This window comes from Trachurus japonicus, chromosome 5 (genome assembly GCF_045865225.1).
Source record: "Trachurus japonicus isolate A0001 chromosome 5, Traja_1.0".
NCBI lineage: Eukaryota > Metazoa > Chordata > Actinopteri > Carangiformes > Carangidae > Trachurus > Trachurus japonicus.
In genome coordinates this window covers 24,629,122-24,650,931 of record NC_140911.1, presented here as the reverse complement: position 1 = coordinate 24,650,931, position 21,810 = coordinate 24,629,122, and the positions used below count along the sequence as shown (strand labels likewise).

Here is a 21,810-nt window from a genome sequence, read left to right as displayed (position 1 = left end):
TCTGAGTTCCTAGGGGGAGAACAGACGGTCAAAGGCTTTTGTTGTGAGTGTTTTCCCAGTAATTTTGTTTCTTTAGACCACACAGTCCCCATGGATATACTCATCCCCAATGAAACTCGAACTGTGTGTTCACTGCGATCCCTGCTCAGCAGTGAATGAGACCACGTAAACACGGCAATTGCACGGCATTAGTAAAGAGACGAAGCGAAAGTGAAGTTACCTGAATGTTCAGAATTTACCTGGCTCATTGTCTCGTTATAACAGATCAAAGGTATCGTGGGGACTATGATCAGCAGCAGCGCAATCATCACCATCAACATGTGAAATCTGATACTTAACTTTAAAGCAAAGTGCTGTATATATTAAGTTCTTACGTCAGGCATAAATGAACTCAGAGCAGTGAAGGATGCAGGCAAGAAGCAGACATGTCATTACATCTTCCATCTCTAAATCTGTCAGAGGCTAGTTCCAGCTCTTAGTTCAGCTTAATCCCTTAACCAGCTGTTAATCTGTTACACAAAGATCACGAAGGATGTATCATATGTGATTTCGCCGCTCACACTCATTTCCATGTCGGAGCTTTTATGAAAGAAGGTACTGGAAGAAGCTGAGCTGAGAAATGGAACATGAAGGTGCTGAGGCTGTTAAAAATAATGTGTTGGGGTTGTGGTCTCACTTCATGGAATTCTTTCCATTTCTTTATTAGCATTTTCATTTTACTGTGTATGGCATAGGAATTCTTTCCATTTTAGAGAGTTTACCAAAGGAGACAGATGTCTTTGATTTTGAAGTCTGAACATGTTCTGTCACCTTCATCCGTTCGAGGTGCGCCAGGTGACAGTGCAAAACACCTTACCAGACCTGAGACGGTGTTTTCGGAGCAGAGGAAAAGAAAATCTTACTTGGTGCAGCTTGTAAGCGTTAAGTCCAAGGAAAAGGACATGACAATGCATTGCCGTAGAGAAAATGACATCAGCATTAACTGTTCAAATGCACATTTTCCATGTTCACACTATAATGTGACACAAATTTCTGATTACTCTGAGTGTTATTGCAGTAATGTATATATCTGTGGAAGCAAGTGAGGGGAAATAATCTTAGGTTTTGACTTTTTTTGGCACATTAAAAATCAAAATCCAGACCCCGATGTTTCAGGGGGTGCAACACAAATGTCTTTAGTGTTTGGTTTTGTGTGGACTGGTTTTCTGTGGTTTTAAGACCACACTCGAGGACGAGCGCACACAGGAGAAGGCAGTCGGTGAGACCTTCTGGGGGTCGATGTAGTTGTTTTCCAGCCTCAGTGCCACCAGAGTGGAGTCTCCACTGTGGTTCGGGTCACAGATACCTTCATCAGAGATACTCCTGAAATACACAGTATTAGGAGGGAGTTAGATCGCTAACTAGCAAAGGTTCTCATTATCAGTTAATTAGACAGTGGTTTTTGAAGGCTGCCCAGGAGAGTCTAGAGCCCAAGGTGATTGTTTTTTTCCAGCCATCAGTCCAAACCTCAAAAATGCCACATTTGCTATCACATAAGGCAAAGGAAATCTTACCAGAGGGGATTGACAGAGGATATCTTTGTTTTGTTTTTCTGTTTCAAAATGAATCAGTTGCAGATTTTCTGTCAGTTGTCAAATTAATCGACCCATCATTTCGGCCCATTTTGGCACTAATGAATTTGATCAAAGCTTTCATTTTCTTCTACTGATATTTTCTCTCTTCTCATTGTTGATGTGCTTAACCGAGTTTGCTCATACTTTCCAGGATGCAAATTTCACCAGTCAAAACACTTATTGCTGATTGTGAAGTCACTCAAGGAACTGTTCTGGGCCCAGTTCCACTTGATTCGTACTCGCTCCCTCTGGAACACATTATCATCCATCATAGTGTCAAAGACCACTGTTATGCAGATGATAAACAATTATATACCTTAATTTTGTCCCGTGGACGTAGTTCTTACTGTCTTTCTCACTAATATTGGATGTGTAACAAATATATTATATATTCCAATAAATGAGCAACAAACAGAAATTGTACGATGGCTTTAAAAGTTATGAAAGTAGAGAGAGAAGCAGCTGTCAACAATGTGGCTGTTTGTCCTCAGATTACAACAGCTGGTGTAGTTGAAATCTTCCACTTTTTTTTCTTCCTAACCCTCACCTCCAAGAAGAGAATCAAAAAGTATCTGAAAAATGAATTTAATGAACCATCTTTTTAATCTATCATTTAATGTACCATTTTTAACCACTTTCCCATTGTTTCAGGGTTTATATTTATCAACATTTAACAATACTGCTTTTGCTTGCAGAGTAGACCTACCACATATGTTAAAATGATCAGCAATTTTTGCTTAGAGGGTGATAACTGTGGTTAACACCCGGCACCTGCCACATTAGCAGTGGAGTTGGAGGATGAATAGCGGAGCTGGCTCCAACTGTGAATCAGTCCCCATAGACTCCCACTGTAAAATTACAATTTACAGTCGAAAAGTTATTTTCATAGTCAAAAGCAACCTGGACAACTGTGTACTCTGTATGGACCTGCGAGTGTGTAATGAGGTGATGCAGGATGACTCCCAGGTGGAGTCATGAACCAACTCTTGTTTTGTTTCTTGTCGTCAAGACGACTCTCCGTCCAGTGAACTTTCAGGTTTAATATTGTCTGGCGGGCTGTGATGAATGAGTCAGTCGTCTGGTCAGGCTGTCGTCTCTGAATTTTAATTGTTGCTGTTAAAAAATTGTATTGACTTAACTTTTTTTCCTAGAGCTCTGTCTGTAGTCACCTTGTTTTATTGCATTTTTGCCACTGAAATTGGTAGTTAAGTCAATTTGTGTGCGCTACGTCTGTAGTTCCATTTCATTATGTTGTGAATGAATCAAACATACTAGTAGCTTTTACTACTATTTCTATTGCAGTATCGTGTTAAATGTTAATTCTGTTTGTCTGGGTCTCACAGTTGGTATTGAGTTCAGTTCCTGTGGCACCGACATGGATATGCAGGAATGCAGGTGTAACTGAGATGGTGGTAATTTTCATCAAGATGGAAAAACACCTGCAGAACCCTGGAACTTGTAGCGTGTCTTTGCCTGCGTGTGTTAACATACTGAGAGCATTTGTATGTACTGAAACAAAGATTCCCCCTTCAAGACCTCATTAAAACCACCCCTCAACTGTTTTAGATATAGTTCAACCATGAAATTCCATTGACTGCTCAACTTTAGCTGTTTCTTCCAAGCATTGTTGCATCTTACACTCCAGTGGAAAATACAGTTTAGTCTAAACATAAGGGAAAACAAATCTGTCAATGGGGAGTGTGCAGGCAGTCCAACAAAGTGTCTTATTCAGATCTTTGGGCCTCTATCCATAATGTGAGAGGAGAACAGAGTTCAACAGACAATATCACATGTAGATGTAGATTGTCACTAAACATCCAACAATGTTTCTATCCCTCAAACCACAGAAATAATTTGTCTGCATGACTGCATGTGATGGTTTTTTGCTGGCACGCTACACTAAGATTGTTATTAACTCCCATATAATCACTCACATCTGTTAAAACAGGTACAGGTAAGATGAGAAAAGATGTAAAACAGGATTAAGTGATTCAGTTTTAAAACGTTCAAGGAGACTTTTAAGAAAAACTGTGAAAATAATACCTCCTAATCAAAGGGGTGTTAAAGCAGATATCAGTGGAATGTTTTTGTTAATATAAGTCCTAAATAGTCCTATTTTCCGTCAGCAATCACTTACATGAAGTATTTCAGCCTAAACACGAGTCTCTCCGTCACTCTGCTCTGCTGTAACCCGAGGAGAAAATTTTCCTTGTGGGATACAAGTGTTATCCAATGAGGGGAGAGAACGGCATGAAGGGCTGTGTGTGCAGCCAAGGGATGCGCGTGAATGTGGTGACGTAGCACGAGGACCAATTGATACCTGACAAGGGCGGGGGCTGCTAACTCATGGTGCGTTCAAGGAAACTCGTACTTTGTGTTTTTCCTTCCTGTGAAGTCATACCAGTTCGATCTGGTACGAGTTCACGGGTCGGAAGTTACGAGTGGCTGTTATAGGGAACTTTCACAGACAACAGGACGGTAAAAACACGAGCTACGGGTTACCTGGAACGCTACCAAGTCGTAGTTGTGACTTGAAGCTGTAACTTACGGTTTCAAAAGCCTGCCTTGAACACAGCATTAGCCGAAACGGCCGTGCCACTGATATCTGCTTTAAGGTATTATGTCATATAATACAATATAATATGCATCATTTTATAATCTTAAAATAAACTTCAATTATGGTGAGAAATCCTGGGGAATTCTGGGAAGGGAGTGATATGTCCTCAGGACGTATTCATGTTGAAATCACAGGAAATTTCATTTAAGTCCAACAGATGAATGTTTATGGATGATGGCTTCATACCTGATCTTGTTATTGTTGAGTCTGAGAAAGTGTAAATTGGTCATCTCATTGATGCCAGACGGCACAGAGATCAGCTGGTTGTGATCCAGACACAGCTCCACCATGGAGTGGTACGAGCCGAAGAACGACTCGGGCTCTACTCCCTCTCCGTCCAGTTTGTTGTAGGAGAGGTAGAGGTACTCTATACCAGGGTCCATGTGGGCAAAGACGTAACCTGTGGAGATGGAGATTAAGGAAACTGTGAATTGGTCTTCTTGGTATAGGCAAATGAAGTAAAGGAACAATGATGGAGTTGAAATTGTAATTAATTTCCCCTCAGATGTATGTGATAATGAGATGTGAAGGCAGAAAGAGAACCCAGTTCTGGTGAGGAGCTGTACAAACACCGCAGGGGGCCCGAAGATACTTAAACATATTTAATCGTTCTTCTTTTTCCAAGTAGTAGCATTATAGTATTAGTATTGCAGCTTCAGGCTAATGCAAAACTGTGGTTACTTATGTGTGTATAGTAGTTTTCTGTCATTGTAGCTCAATCATGAAATGCAGTCATGTTTGACAGCACTGCAAGCCTTCCCTGAAAATACCCTAGTGTAATTTTCTGAACAATTTGGTTTGAGTTGGTCCTGAAAGCACGTGGAGAACAGTGTAAACAAAAGCAAAACCTGTGATATACAAAGTTTAACCAAGTTTCTACTGTGAAAAACTGTAAATGCATCCCATCCAACCACTACTTGATGTACAGATGCAGTCATAACAGTAATAAAGCAGTGATTTGTTTGATAAAAGGTTTGATATCTATGACATAAACACTCCATTCATTTCCATATATAGTAGTAGTATGCAATTTCTTATTTTCTGGAGCCAAAAAGTGGTTGGTGAAACTCTCCAGGTATCGTGCACCTGCCAATCTACCAACAGTTCTCCGAAGCTCTCCAATCTGCTAGTTCATCAACACTGTTTCCACCTACCAGGTATCCTCTCTATGTTGTTTCCCACCAGCACCAAGTGGACCAGAGATCTGGGCAGGTAGGACGGGACCAGGTAAAGGTCATTATGGGAAAGGTCAATGGACTCCAGATTTCTACAGAGGGGGGGAGGGAGATGATGAGAGGATTTGTGAGTAAATGGGGATGAGAGGGAACACAGTTGATTCTTGTGGATGACAGCTTATTGTAAAAGAACTGATACCTTCCACTGTGGTTAATCTAGTGTCAAAGTAAAACGTTTTTTTTACACCCATGCACTCCCACTAATTTAACAGATTCACTGTTCTGTGGTTATTGTAATGAAATGAGAAACAGACTATTTGCGTTTGTGACCGCTGAAATTTACTCAAGCAAAATCCTGTGAGCCTCAAGCATCATGGGTGATAGCGATATGTCTCTCTTTGTCGGACCTGTGGTTGATCCAGGCCAAAGGTGCAATCCTGGTCTCATCCAGCCTGTTGTGTCTCAGAGAAACCACATTCAGATTTCTGGTGTGATTGAAAACCGACTCTGAGATTTCCTCGATCAGATTGTTTTCCAAGTAGAGCTCCTGCGGACAGAAAAAAGAAACCAAATGTTTCTCATCATGCAGGTCAGAAAGTGTTTTTATAGGTGGAAATTCATGTACAACTGGACTTTGACTTCAGACTTACAGTAGGATTGTTTAATATGTATATGTATTTTTATGAAACCAATATAAAGGCAACAGTAGGGGTGTTATTAAACAGCTATTCTTACTGAGTGCTTCTTATTCAGAGATCTTGGCAGTCAAGTCTGTGGTTTGTTGGCACTGCTTCAGGTCATAATCCACACCAAACTGAATTCCTTCTACATTGTTAATTGGTTTCTGTCTACAGTCTGTGAGAAAATCTGAAATTTAATGAATACCAGACACATTGTGATAAGCTATGTGTATAGTTTGGCTTTATAAAGGTAAAGTGTTTGATAATTCCTAGGATCCCAGAGCTAATTAGCACAGATCTGACGTTGACAGGTAGAGCACTATCTTTAAAACTAAGGACAGGAGCAGGCAAAGTCAACACTGAAATTGGTTTTAAGGTGGATTTAGCAGCATTTTACTGGTGTTCTGCAGTGTTTGTGGGTAAGCAGAGGCCATAATTACAAGCTGGGTGTCCTGGTTTTCCTACAGGTAGGAGCAGCGTTTGCTTAGTGGAGTAGTCTTAAACCTCAGAGCCAGAAAATAGTGTTGCCTCAGCAAATCTACCTGTGAATGTTGCCAGATCCTCAAAAGGGCTCTGATAATGTGACTGACTGTTTAATGAGATTTAATTTAAATCAGTATATTGCTTTTGGTTTTATTGTTTATTGTTATTTGTCCTCCTGGAACTGTTTAGTCTGTGAATATGTTGTTGTTGTTTTTTTTGTTTTGTTTTTTTGAGAAGTTATATAAAAGATCCCATATTCTAGGGCTGTCCCGATTATCATATTTTGATAATTTAATTTTTTTTTTTTGGGTCAGCCCTACCATATTCGACCACCGACCACATGATTATTTTCTCCTAGTTCCATTTTTCTGGTGGGATCATCTCAACAAATCAGCAGTGTGTGGTAGGTCCTAGCCATAGACTGGTCCTAGCTCTGTAACTCAGGGAAGAGCATGGTGATTTGGACTTTTATAAAAGAAAACTCTGGCTATAGTTATGTAAACAGATATCACTTCATACCAGCAGCGAAGGCGGGAGGCCCTGTGGTATGGTGCGGAAGTGGTTTCTGCCCAGTCTGAGGTAGGAGAGCTGGGTGAGGGGAGCGAAGGCCAGAGGATCCACATTCCCCTCACTCAGCAGATTTCCTTCCAGCTCCAGAATCACCAGACTGTTTAGATCTTGAGGAGAAGAAAGACATGAACATAAATGTCACCTTACCTCAACTGGAAGTTTGTCTTTACATCGTGTAGTGAAGAAAGCATCTGTTAGACTACAAATGTCCAACAGTTATTTGGCAAAACAAAAAAATGGTCATTTCATTGACTTCTCTATAACATGAATGTCTAACATTACAATGAAATATGATCAAACTTTAATGCACTGTAGCTCAGGCCAATGCAAAAAACACTTTTTGCACTACGCATGTGTAGCAGACAACAAGGTAGAAATCATACCGTGTTACATTATTAATGATCAACCATTAAGAAGTGCAGATTTTAATTTTAATCAGATATTGACTGTTTCTGACAACTTCAGCTCACTGTAGCCAAAAATTCCTCAGTGAACAGACTGGATGATGTCACTGCACTTGACCAAACATGTTTCCTGGAGAAAGACTCAGTGATAGAGTTCATAAAAGATCTGCGTAGTTAGTTGTATCATGTCATTTTTAGACGAGAAGTCGCTGAGTGTAAACTTGACTAATGGCTGGCAGAACGACATCAAAGCTGATGTGAGTGTAGAGGTGCATTGTGGGATGCTGCATTCGGTACCCTGAAAGCTGTTTTCGTCGATCCCTCTAAGTTTGTTCTCACTGATCTTCAGCTCCTGCAGGGTGGGCGGGAGTTCAGAGGGCACGGTGTCGAGGAGGTTCCCGTCCAAGTACAGGCGTCTCAGCATCTTCAGACCCTGACACACACACACACACAGTGGAGGTGATACTGATGCCGATGGCGAGCAGCAGGACTGACTGTCTTGGTTTCGGTTGTCAGTTGTCACTTACTTTAAAGACTTTAGCATCAATGCTGGCGGAGGTGAGCCTGTTTTTCTTCAGGTTGATCCACTCCAGGTTGGGGATGCCATTGAAGGCTCCTGCTGGGATGCTGCTGATGTTGTTGCCTGTACGCCAGAACAATTTCACTTTAATTCAGGAAACTTTGTCCCTATAGTGGTAATGGATTTAGTAGATGTAGTTGCTCTGTGTTTCCATATGCATTGTGTGTTTTCTCAAATTGGTGATGGTGCGTCATAATTGGACAGAGTTTGATTTATTGACATCATTTGTTCACAAGAATTGTGTTCTGGTTTAATGAGACCTGCGACGCTGCAACTCTAATGAATCTCTCGCCGAATAATTTGTCTGTCTTCATTTTTTAACAATCCACTGAAAGAATCAGGTAGCAGCTTCTCTTTTTTACCTGGAGACAACCATCACTCTTGTAATTTAAAGCAACATCAGTCGGTTTTGTCAGCTTTGAATAATTACCATTAATGCGGCGTGGTGAAACCTGGCTTCTGTCTGCTTAACAATCTCTCTGCTTTGTCTAAACTCAGCCAAAGATAATATGTGAGGTAAGAGGAGCACCACTCTGTAACGCTACTCTATAATCATAAGTGGGCCGTGTGTTTTTGTTGTCCAACAGGCCGACAGTGCGGTGAGCGCTCTCTGCTGAAACGTTTAGCGTCGTGGCCTCGCATCGGTCTGTAGAGTCAGAATCTCAGAATCACTTCAACTTTCAGTCATTTCAGATCTACTGTATAATTAGAGAGTTAAGCCTATAAAGTGTCACATTCAATACTGAACTGATTTTCAGTAAATACAAGGGGGTCGTGTTCAAGTCGCAGTGTTTCAGCTCCTCGTCTTGTCGTGGCGTTCACTTACCCTCCAGACTGAGAGATTTGAGCTCACGGATGGACAGAGGAGGGAAGTGGATGAGTTTGGCGTTCTCACATGTCAGAGTAACATCTGACATATCGCACCCTGGTGGGAGGCCTCCTCTGTTCACTACCATCACCTCCTTCTCCTCCTCCTCCTCCTCAAACTCCACTGTCTCCACCTCCTCTAGCTCGTCCTCCGTCGCAGCAGGAGGTCTTGGTATTGGAGCAGGGAGGAGGTCTGGTTCCTCGGGTTCCTCAGGTTCTTTTGGGGGCATCTCAAACACGTCTCCTCTCAGCCACACCACCTCCTCCTCCTCCTCCTCCTCCTCCTCCTCCTCCTGCCCCTCCTCCTCCACCAGAGCTAGTAGTTCTTCCCTAAGTATCTCCTCCTGCCTCCTCCTTTCCTCTTCCAGCTTCCTTTCCCTCTCCCTTGCTTCTCTCTCCGCTGCTTCCTTCTGCCTCCTGTCTTCCTCTTCCTGTCTCCTCCTCTCCTCCTCCAGCCTCCTCTCCTCCTTCTGCCTCCACTCCTCCTCCTCCTTCTCCACCTGCACCCTCAGGGCCTCCTCCTCCTGTCTCCTCCTCTCCTCCACTATCCTCCTCTGTTTCTCTGCCTGCTCCTTCCTCTGTTTCCGCTTCTTCTTCCTCGCCTCGTCCTTCTTCCTCAGACGCTCCTCCTCCTCACGGTGCTCCTCTTCCTCCCGCCAGAGGATTCGCTGGATCTCCTCCTGGGTCAGCGGGGTCTCGGGATCGCTGGGGTCACTGGGAACTGGGGAGTCACCAGAGAGGTCAAGGCTGAGGTCGGGGTCTAGGGTGGGTTTAGTGTTGTGCGGGAAGGAGTCGGCAAGAGGCAGGAGTTGGTTGGGAGGAAAGAAAAAGGTGATGGTGGAGATAGAAGGAGGGAAGAAAGGGTGTGGAAATAGAGAGACAGAAAGGAAAGGAAGTAGGGAGAAGAGGAGGAAAAAGTAGAAAAAATAAAGAAAACTAGCAAAGAATGATAAAAGGATAGTTGGTGAGGAAAGAAACACAGGAGACAGGAGATGGACAGACACAGATGGACTGGGTTAGAGCTACAGACAGACAGGTGAAGCTCCAGAGCATAAACTATGTCTTCTGCACACTACAGCATAGTTTAGGTTGATGCTACATACAGTGATAAGTCATAGAAAAATGACTTGAAGAGGTTTTCTCCTGTTTCACCTCCACACATGCTCATAGTGAGTTACTGTCAGTTCACCCACGTTGAACTGACAGGTTGTCCGTCATCAGTTGAGGATGCGTGTTCAGCAAAGAGGTAGAAAACTCATCGCTGTGGAGTCAGATCACTCTCAAAATTGCTGAATCAATGCACACAGATGGATTCACAAATGTCTCTTGGGATTTATATGTAAATGACTACAAAAAATATTTTCCATTCTATACAAATATAAAAAGATATCTATTGGCAGAAAGGAGGAGTGGAGTCTCATAAAACCCCACTCACACATGCACTGAAGTTTACAAACCACAAGCAGTTCCTAAATGCAGATCTAGCAGTTTGTGTATAAATGTTACAACTAGTCACAAAAATTCCAAATATTTGTTGATTTCCATTATACTGTATATATTTAGATAAAGCACTTCTTGTGTGTGGATTCTTCTTACATTTACTCGTATATAGATACACAAATATTTTGGTGCATTAAGAAAAATACTTTTTTAAGAGTGTTGTTTACATATAAATCCTAAAATACATTGATGAATGCTTGTGTGCAGTTATTAGTTTTAAGACTACTCTTTCTTCACGTCTTACCACGCTGTCGTAATGACCTGCATGTACAGTATTTAGAAAGACAAATCAGTATATAAGAATGAAGCATTGTAGATGTAAGTTTGTACATGTTCTCTGCCTCCAGCATGTGCAGGCACCTGGCAGTAATTGCACCTGGCAACTTGTCTACACATCTCTGTGTTTATTGTAGAGTCACTTATACATCCAGTTTTCATTTTGATGAGATTAAACTGACAGTAAAGTGAAATGTTGAAAACAACATGTCATATATCCCAACATACTGTACATTACACATTAAAACTTTCACAACATGTGTGTTGACTGACCCAAAATGTGCTAAACACATTTTTTTTTGGATGCCATGATGGGAACAGAAAGCAACATCCGAGCCTCAGAGATGGAAACGCTTTAGTTTTAATTCCTTCCAAGAAACCAGTGATAAGTAAAAGAGATTACATAATGAAGAGTTTCATTCCAGATATGATTAGATTAAATTAAATCTGACTCCTAACACATGGTTACTGTTGAGGATGAAAAAATCCGTTGTCCTGTCGGCCTTAAAATCTTTAACTTCTATCACCTGTGAGTCACAAGGACGCACGATATGTTGGTGTTTTGTGTCTGCATGTATGTGATAATCAGTTCCACAGTGCATTCATCATGTTAAACTGAAGGCTGTTAGTCAATGTCATGATTTAAATATACATAAATTATGATGTGCACAACTTTGCTTTTCCTCTAAAAGTTAGATGTACGTGCTTTAGATAATGTGTTGAATGAATGAAACTCTTCTAACAACATTTCCCATCTCTGCTCCCACTGGATGTTGCACCATGGCGTCGCCACATGTTGTGTGTTCTACCTGGCTCCGTGCAGACGGGGCAGCACTCCCCAGTGGGGATGAAGGGGAAGTGGCACTGCACTCTGGGGCAGGTGATCTCGTCGCAAACCACCCGCCCGCTGGTGCACAGACAAGTCACACAGGGCTTTGGAGACCAGACGGCCTGGTCGAACATGGTCAGACCCTGGTACACACACTGGCCCTGCTTACCTGAAACAATACACACACATTGAAGCGGGTCATTATCGTTCAGAGACTTTTCTTCGCACATTCCAAAACTGTGACGCTTTTCTCTTCAGTAAAAGTAGAAAGTTTCTTTGAGTGCTGATTTTGAATGAGTTTATTTCATTTGTACACAGTCAGCTTCAAGCTCAGTTGTACATAGTTGTGTCTTTATGAGGAAAGAGGCATTTAATGCAGTTTTCATATACAGTGATGGTCTGCCACACTGTTTACAGCCCTGTTTACTGCACACATGTAGCTGACTGTGGACAGCTGACTAACCAGGATCTTTCCATAATTACTAGAAAATTACCACAATTATCCACCACAACTGCTTACAACTGGTCGTCTGCCAAACAAAGAGATAATTATTTTAGGCTGTCCTTTTGTGCTGTGCTATGTTGAAGGGAGAAAGAGGTGAAAAGAGCAGCAAGACATGCAACAAAGTTCGCTGACTGAAACCAAATGAGGAGACTGTGCGGTTCGGTTGCATGAAATGTTTTAACCATTCAGTCACAACGACGCCCCCTGGCTGCCATTTTTGTAAGTGTGAGGGTGAATTTGGCTGATTATTGGACTATGTTGCCATTTCTATTCATAATTCAGCATGACATGGTGTTTATGTTTTGCAGTCTGGAGGAGTATTTGGCCTAACCATTAAAAAGACAGCTACACCTCCACCCTGACAACAACATATTTTTTGGCAGCTCTGAAATGTTGAACGAAGCAGGATTAATTAAACGACTGCATGTTTTTGCTCCATGTCGTCTCACAGAAACCCGTACAGAAGACTGTTCCCTGTGTCCTTGTTTCCGCCTACATGGCTTTTTTTTTTTTTTTTACTCTAGTTTTCCAACCAAGGAAACAGCTGTCCATGAGCACAACATCCCTCCTCTTTGAGTCACTGAACAAATTGGATACATTTATGGCAGAACAAAGAAAATTGAAACCAGCGACCTGTGGGTCCTCCACTTAAGACCACCACGCCGACCATTATGGTCCTCGTCAGCAGCAGCCGGCCCTGCTGCACTAATTGCTGTGTAGGTCTAGTCAAATCTAAAGCTTGTACTTTACCATCAGAACCAGACAAAGCAGTGATTTGTAGCGTTTCCACTCCTCCCTCTGCATTAACTTCATCTCTCAACACGAGACCTGGGACAGAATGAGTCTGTAACTGGCAGTGAGTCAGTTAGAAAGACTGTAAACCACTATAATACGACAGGAAGAGGCTCTTTGTGTCTATTTTAAGTCTGTCCTGTCTGTCATTTATCCTTTCTAATGGTATGCTCTTTGCCAGGTCTATAGGAACACAGGTAGTTAAGAGGCTCAGGCTATTTCTCTTAAATACTGTCTCTCTATTATCTTCGTCCTCTTTACTGTGAGCAGTGAGACTGTCACCCTGTCATCTCTACTGGAGCACACATACTTTAGAGCTTTTCTTTTCTCTTTAAAATATTGTCTTGTAGCCAGAGCTCTTGCTTTTTGTCCAGTAAATTGCAGGGTTTCGTTCAAATAATGTGGTACCATCGTCCCAAGGTGTCGGCTGCATTATTTCATTTCATGCGTGTTTACCAGCTGTGAAGCTATTTGACTCGTTGACTGACAAATTGTTTTCATATTGAATTGATAGTTTTTCAAGCAATCTTTTTTTAGTGTCCAGCTCCTCTAATGTAAGGATTAGCCACAATTCTCTATTTCATATCATTGTAAACTCAACGTTTTTATGTTTTGGACTATTACTTAAAACAAGAAATTTAAAGATGTCACTCTGGGCTTTAAAACAATGGAACATCCTAGGTTTGAGTTTGAGATTTTATTTTATTTATTTATTTTGGTTTCATCTGCACAACTTATTTTAACCCAAGAGTAAATGATAATTTATGAAGATGCAGTCCAATATTATGAAAATCATATTTTGTCATTGTGCGTCGTCAACATACTAGAAGAGTTACCTTCAGTTTTTTGAACTTGTGTCATTATCATGACCCTCTTCAAAATATGTAGATAATCCGAGAGAATGGAAAAGCTGATTAATTAGCTGTTGCGTGTTGTACGGCGTGTGCAACAGGTCGATAAGATAAGGCTACTACACATGTACCTTTTTAGTTAGACAAAATGATTCTCTTATTACTTGGCAGAAGTCCCGCACATTACATAATGAAACTTTAATGAACGATCTCTTCGGGGAAAAAAAAGACCAAACTCCATCTGCAGATGAAAACTGAGATAAGGTTGAAAACTCTGGAGAAAAGCTTGTGGGTTTGAGAACGGGATACGATTATTTTTGCTAAGCTAGTGTTGTTATAAGAATCAAGAATGAACTTTCCACACAGGAGTGTCCTGTAACTTTCGCAGTTGATTGGTTTCCATGGAGACTGGACAGGCATTTGACTCACAAAACAAAACAAATCAGATAAAATGTTTATTTCTAGCGTCAGACCTTTCGGTAAAAGTGTCTCAGTCCAACATCTGTAACCGTCTGTTTGTGTAAACTGGACTCTGGCCTGTTTAGTTGTTGTTGCATTACAGTCGGTTTGTGTCTCGCTGCTCCGAACACAAAGCAGATTTATCTCACATTTCAAACAACAGAGAAACAGAAACAAATAGTTGAAATGAAAAAAAAAGTCCTTACATCTCCCTGCATCAGACTGCCACCACTAATTACATAATACTGGATCCATTGTTGTAAACCCAACTTTGAGGTACTGTTTGAGTCTCTGTTTGTCTTCAGCTCTGTGTGGGGGTTTTGTGGATTTGTGCTCTGATGAGCTTTTCTTTCCCTCGGATGATTTTCCCTTCTGTTCATGTTGGAATGTGATGATTTGTCACTAAATTATTGAGGTGTAATAAACGAGCAGTTTCATTATGAGAGCAGGACAAATCCTCTGGCTGCCCAGTCTGATTAAACTGCCTTACTCAGTTTTTATTTCACTGTACTAAGGTTTAATGGACTATAAAAGTCACATACATGGTGCCATTTAGTTTATTTGTTCATTAAAACTGTTACTGTGACAGTGGCTTTAGATCTACATCAAAGGTGTGTTTATTGTCCAAATGAAAGTGAGGCAGAGCTGAAGATGAAATCAATCAACTATGATGGATGAACAAAGTAAATATGACTGTTAGTTGGACAAAACAAGTGATTTGAAGATGAGAAAACAATGGAAACTGTCGTAGATGCGTCCTATTTTATTATTATTGGAAAAATGATTTATAATAAGAATAAAAGGTTGTTGCATCCTACAATTACCCATAATACTTTTCTCTGTATATATCTGTAGAAATGTTATAGCGCCATGTATCTTTGTGGGGGAGTAATTCCCTCATAAACCATCAAGTCAGATTCTGATTATGAGTAAAGGTTTCCTGCCACACAGCTCCTGCTCTTCCAGTAACACAACCACAAAACACAGTTGAACATGATGGGAGCCGTTACCGTCATAACGGCAGCTGTATTAACGAGAAATGGAAACTCTGACCGTGTCCATGGCGACAGATTTAGGAGATGTATAAACCATCAGATAGTTTAAACAGAATTGATGAAGCACCTTTTTATAATTATTGTGTTTAAGAAACAGTGAGTGGACTGGGTCTACCAGAGGGACTGAGAGTAGATTCTTTACAACTTGTGTCAAATCCAACGTGACTGAGTGACGTCTTAGAAGTCACTGGTCTCACTGGGCAGATGCAGGTAAAAGCAGAGTTGCTATGGGTAAATAAGAATTGGATCTTTTAACTTGTTCTGGAACCATTGTCCTTTGTAAGAACTGAGATCCTGACTGTGAAAATACCAATAAAGAAAGTTTGGATTAAAAAAAAAAGCAGAGTTATTGGTCCTACTAACCTGAGTTAAGGATGTGTTACTGGTCTCGCTGACCTGGGCTAAAGCAAAGTTACTGGTCTCACTGGGCGTAGTTACTGGTCTTATTAATCTGGCTAAGGGACGTGTTGTACCGACTCCACTGACCCGGGGTGACGCAGAGTTACTGAGGTGCTGGTCTTAGTTGGATGATGAACTGGTCTCACTGACCTGGGATGACGTTGTAGCTCGAGTGCTGCTCATGGCGGTTCTTGTAGGACTCCAGGAACAAAGTGTTTCCTTGGTTTTCCCGGGGCTCGACTGGGACACTGGGACCAGGGACCAGTCTGATCTTCAGAGGTCTAGAGCGCCCCGCTCTGGTTCGCCCAAGACCTGCAAGACACGGTCATATCATTACTCACCAGTATCTCTTATCTAGAAACCAGCAGAGACAATAACAGACAGCAGTATCTAGGTCAACTTGATTTTAGGCACAGTCTGCGATCAGATTTCAGATGCAGTATGTTTTTGTCTGATTTGTCCCAGATTTGGCCGAAGCTCGTCTGTTCTTGGTTCTCAGCCAAAATAAATAAATTCTAACTAACCCTTTTTCAGCCAAATGAGGAGAAAGAGAGAGAAACAATTCCTCATTAATCTAAGTTTAATGTGTTCTCGTTTCTGTGCAGAGTTAGAAAATAATGATACATTTTGAGCACAAACCGTCTAACTTATAATAAAAAAAGAATTCACTTAATCAAATCAGAACAAACATCCCACTGTGGGACATATGTAATAGTCACATCTGGTGTTTTTCTGGTATTGTTAGAGGTTTTTGCATCAGAAAAACAAGACTATAAATTGAATTGGCAACAGAGAAGATGTGGAAACGTGGAAACACAACCACAGGTTTAATACTCAGAAGATGTATGTGCAGTCACTGTGCCCATCAGATCAATACAGAGTTACCTGCTGCTAAAACTAGTCTCTCGAGGGTACATTTTTCTCAACTTTTGTCGGAGGGAGGCCTGAAGTCACATTGTGCCTCCATCTTTTGTGCCGAACACCCTGAACCTGACAACAGTCTGCTGATCTGGCTGTACAACGTCTAACAAGAGGATTTTCCAGACATCAGAGTAGGTTTGGGAGTGGAAGTCTTACCCTCTCCGTCTCTCTTCCTCTTCACCTGGCGGCTCCCACCATCCTGGGCATGAGGCCTGTTGCTTGCCTCAGTGTGTGGGACGGTCAGGGCCGCCACCAGCAGCCACAGACTGGCCACCACCAGCCACCACCTCATCCCTGAAGAACAGCAGCAACAACCAGACTCAGCTTTCCAGAGACCGTAGATGTCAAATGTACATATAAAAAAATTAACAAAAGCAGTTCTACAATTTTGGATACAAGAAGAAATGATCTTGATTTCCAAAACCCAGACTTGCAGTCATAGACCTTTTTTCCATGTCACTCCCCAGCTGTCTGCCCCTAATTCAGGTAACTAAACCCAAACTTAACACACACAGATCCATGTTTTTTCTCCATCTCCAGATAAATAGACAGAAGAAATAAGTTTCTTTTACCTGCAGCAGCTGCTCCAACAAAGAGAGCTGTCGGTGCTGCTGCTGGTCCTCATATAGCCCTCTGCTGGGGTCCTAATGGCCAGTTCCCCCTGCGTGCGTGTGCGTGTGTGTAATGACTAGTCTATAGACAGCAGTCCTGTCATTATTAAGCAGGGATCTAACACACACCTTCACACACCTGATAGTTTGTCTTCTGTCTGATTCCCCATCTGAATGGTGCAGATTCAATAACAGTAATAAATGCACTGTCGCTGTGCCCCACTGCATGATGGGAGTCGTTGGTTGTGTTAAATCATGGGATCCTCCAGTTTGATGGAACAGTGCCAGATAGAGAGATATTTAGGTTTTTGCTGGTCTGAAGCACTGTGTCCATCACTACTGAGTTGTTTCTCATCCTGTCACTATCGTATTCCTAAAGATTCTTAGTGCAAAGAGTTGTATTATTGTTATTGTTGTATTGTATTGCTCCTCGTGGCCAAATTCTAAGAAAATTCTTAGAATCTCATGATGTTTTCTTAGAATTTCCCCTAAAAGTGAAGAGTAGATCCTAGTAAAGATAAAAGCTATTCCTAAAGAATCCTAGCTTTTAAGAAAGCTCCTAAAGTGAGATCTGTTAAGAGCGGGGAAGAGGACTTTTTTTTAAGCAGAGGACAAAATGGCGGACGGCCAAATTTACCTCTCAAAACACATTTATGCTCATTGACCAATTGAGCCAGAAGCAAACACTGTTCCTCTGCCCAGTTGGGTTTCCTTGTTCTTTTCTTCTCCATTGCTGCTCACTGGTTTGTGGTAGATTTGAAAGCCAACCAACACTGCTTCTTATAGGCCGGTCAGCAATCACAGACACTGATGAAAGCTGAGCCATTTTACCCTTGTTAATACCAAATTGAGTTGAAATGTTGAAAGTGCAAAAATGACCAGCATGGCAATTAATATAAGCAATATATAACTATTACTATGTGAATACTGTGCAAGTGCGCCTAAGTTTTCACACAATTTGTAGGATAATTTTAAAGTATAGCTTACTATTCATTTAACAGATATTTTCTTTTATGTGAAATATTTACAATTACACAGTCTTCGTAAGATTAGATTCTATGGTTAAGTTTATCGATTTGAGGGTCCATCCTTTGGCCATTATCACCAAAAGTATTTTTTTTTCTTCTAGCTTTTAGGATCAACCAATCACAGCTTTTGATACCATCAAAAGCATTATCATACCTATCAACGGGGGTCAACCAGACCTCCTCACTAAGATAGGAGTTTCTGTCCACTCCTTGCTCAGAGTTCTCTGAGAATGTTCTGGAATCACTCCTTGCTAGGAATGTTTAGGTTAAGTTAGGAACTCTGAGAGGATTCTCAGAATCTTTAGGAATACGGGCCTCAGGCAACGAGCCTGTTAACCTTCTGCAGCTTTTAACAGTGAACATGAACTGACACCTCCAGACCCAGGAGTTTATATTTTGACGTGCAATATCCAAATCTCATGGGCTGCAATTTTATTTTTGATAACGGTTCAAACACAACATTGATGTGCTATGTCAGTGCTATATAGTGTTGTGTTGCTACTCAAGATGTAAAGGGGACATGTTTGTTTGGTGCAGGACCGAATAAACATCATTTCAAGTAAAACTGAGAAGGAAAAGTGACCCAAGAGTTCACACTGAAGTCGCATTTTCATATCACAATATCTGCCCATTTAATCTTTATATTTACCTACATGCAGCACTGTTGTAGTCCAAACCAGGGTGAAAACTGGACTTTCTAACAAGGTTAGACGATGATTAATATGAATAAAACTACAGCTCCCATGAAGTTCTTCCAGAGCACAGCGCACACATTAGACGTGGTAAGTGGGTCTCCCTTATCCATGAGATCCCTGATATCCACCCACACTCTTTTAATCATCATCACATTTTTCTTTTCTTTTTTTTCGGATCAGAGAGAAAACTTCATTCTGCAGCTCCACAGACTGGAGCTGTGAGACCCTCCCTCCTGGACCCAGCAGCAACCAATAGGAAAGCAGATTTCAGTTTTGATCAGGAGAGAGAGAAACAGAGAGAGAGATCCATGTGTGCTGAGACAGGAAAGAAAAGAGGTGGGAGGGATCAGAAATGGAAAATATTCAGCAGTTCAGTTTCTGGATGAGCAGGCTCAGACGGAGAGACGTCCAGCAGGAACAGCAGAGGATAAAAATAACCTGGAGTTCAGTTTAATGAAACGCAGACTCACTGTGTTTAAAGTTCAAGTTTTTCTCTGCTGCTCTGTTTGTTTCCTTTACTGCTTCACCTATTAAATAGACTTAGAGGCAATAGTTTCATTTCTAACACAACTGTGTGCAGAACGATCAGCATTTCAGCTTTTAGCGGCTAAAGCATTGAAATCTCACTAAAGTCATGACTGAAGTTTGATCTTCAGTCTGTGATCATGTTGGATGTTGGAGAATTGTTCTGCCACAACAAACCCAACAACAGTTGCAGGGAAAAGCAACAAATCTTCACACTAAAACCTACTTCTAGAGAATATTTGACATTTTGTCCTTGACAAATGACTTACTCAAGTATTCAAAATAATTTAGATTTTATGTTCTGCTGAGTTGTTTGCTTGTTGTTTCTTATGTTTTAAAGTAGTGACTAATTACGTCATTTCTCTGTCAGATGAACAGCATTCAGTTTTTCCTCTTATGAAACATTTAGATTTTTTAATCCTCTTAAACGTAAATGAAAAAAATGAAAAAAACTTTGCTACAGATTTTGCCATAACTGAGCTTTTCTTTCCATATCCTGAATCAGTTTAGCTCCACTGCAGCAGTTAAGAAGTTTATTTTCCAATCATCATGTTTCTTTTTTTTAATTTTTCCGTGCTCCGCTTCACCGCGTGTCGTTGCTTGGGTAAAACCTCTGCTCCACCTTTTGGTTTCCAGCTGTTGACTCCATCCTCTTTCTCTCAACAAACACTAGTGGCAGCTTCATGTTGGCTCATCTGACTCGCTTCCTCTTCCATCAAGCATCGGTTGCAGTAGTAGTGAGATGGTGTTTACTGTCTTGGTTGTAATGGATGTGATGTGTCATCAGTTGAGCTTTAGTGTCGTGGTTTGTTGAAATTTGAGTTTATGTTGTTTGAGAAGAGGCCATGTCCTCATTAAGCAAATCATTTAAATGAAATCTAATCAGCCAATCACCTCAGCCTTCGTTTTTACCGTGTCTGAAGTACGTGGAGAACAGTGAAAGTAAAAAGATGTAGAGATGATAGATAGCTCTCATGTTGTTTCTAGTTCTTGCAGGACTGATGAAGCCAAAAATCATATCTCCTGTCCGTCTGCAACGACCGTTAACCAGCAGGAAACGTTTTCACCCCACTGTCCAGTTCTGCTTCGCATTTTGTGACGTAAAGCACCAGGTCTTGGGTCAGTTGAGCTTCCTGTGTCAGTAGCCGGCAGTTTCAGGTCAAGTCTTATAGACGTCATGCAGTCGTGCTCTCACTTATCAGCATCTCATGGGATTCTTTGTAGGAAGTAAACAACTGAAGTTCTGCTCTGCTGAACATGCACATGAAGAAGAGCTCTTTCTTGTTTTAGGATAGTTTGATGCCCCTCTTTTGTAAATATCCATTTTCTGTACAAATGCCTAAGACCTGAGAGTTAATGTTCTGAAACAAAACAGAACATCATCAGTGAGCTGAGGGGAAATTTGAGGAGTGCCGCATCAAAACCAGGAAGTGAAGAGACGTGAACATGAGTCCTGAATGTTCAAAAATGACTTCTTTTTTATCAATTCTGGCTCAAGTCAGGACTGTATCTCTTTGTCCTGGTTTAGTTTGGTTCTGTAAATCATCAGAACAGTTTTTTTTTTCTTTTGGAGCTGTGAGGAAGATCATCACAAATCACAAAAAAAGGGGAAAAAAAACTTGTGCAGAAACTGAAACAGCTGTTTACAAATCACGAAGGACAGACAGACAGACAGAGAGACAGTGAGACAGTGGGGAGGAGCTGAGGACAGACAAACAGACATTAACTCTACGTTACCAGCAGTTTGAAGGCGGCTGCAGGACTTGAGGCCAAACTCTTCCACCCTGTTTTCTCCTCCTCTGGTTCTGCAGGAGCTCCAGGAGAGGTGTGTGTGTGTTTTTTTTGTGTGTGTGCGTGTGTCGCTGTGTGATGATACAATGAGTGTGTGTGCGTGAGAGAGAGAGAGGGAGAGAGAGGGTTTGTTTCTCAGTCTCTGTCAGAGCAGGAAGCAAGAGCGTAGAGCCGAGCTAATAGAGCTGTGAAGGATTTGTACTGCAGCCCAGACAGAGAGACAGAGGGAGAGAGAGAGAGAGAGAGAGCAATAAACAGAGGAGAAGAGAGAGAGAGAAAGACGGAGAGACAGGTCTGACATGTGTCATCCTGTCTGTGGGAGGACACTGCAGACATGCTGCGGGATATCGAGGAACGACAACAAATCAAGTGTCCACGTGCTGCTCAGTGGACAGGACAAAAAAACAAAACACACATGAATGAAGACGTGTCGGCCGCTGCAGCTCCGGCCCAGGGGGAGAGTTCACAGCAGCTCAGAGGTCAGAGGTCACAGGAGACCAGACATCCCACCTCGGTGTCGGCGAGAAAAAGCTCCATGTGAAACTCCTCCCTGCTCCACGTGTTGAACTAAAACCTCAGAATGC

At 41.6% G+C, this 21,810-nt stretch overlaps 2 protein-coding genes across 5 annotated transcripts in view; one reads left to right on the top strand and one right to left on the bottom strand.

Moving 5' to 3' along the window:
• Positions 1–21,810, top strand: part of cenpp (centromere protein P) — an 84,929-nt gene that overhangs the window by 58,260 nt on the left and 4,859 nt on the right. The gene's annotated exons all lie outside the window — the stretch shown is intronic.
• Positions 45–21,421, bottom strand: ecm2 (extracellular matrix protein 2, female organ and adipocyte specific). 4 transcript variants are annotated; one of them, XM_085776921.1, is made up of 12 exons: positions 21,173–21,421; positions 16,733–16,870; positions 15,806–15,967; positions 11,575–11,763; positions 8,949–9,749; positions 8,070–8,185; positions 7,840–7,975; positions 7,088–7,245; positions 5,813–5,952; positions 5,385–5,497; positions 4,417–4,630; positions 45–1,362 (listed from the first exon to the last, which is right to left on the bottom strand). In XM_085776921.1, the coding sequence occupies exons 2-12, from the start codon at positions 16,866–16,868 to the stop codon at positions 1,176–1,178; spliced, it is 2,352 nt and encodes a 783-aa protein (XP_085633047.1). In that variant the 5' UTR covers positions 16,869–16,870; positions 21,173–21,421; the 3' UTR covers positions 45–1,175. The 4 variants fall into 4 exon arrangements, with proteins under 4 accessions (XP_085633047.1, XP_085633048.1, XP_085633050.1 ...); XM_085776922.1 differs by having other exon boundaries at positions 8,949–9,710; positions 21,173–21,390; XM_085776924.1 differs by lacking the exon at positions 11,575–11,763 and having other exon boundaries at positions 21,173–21,390.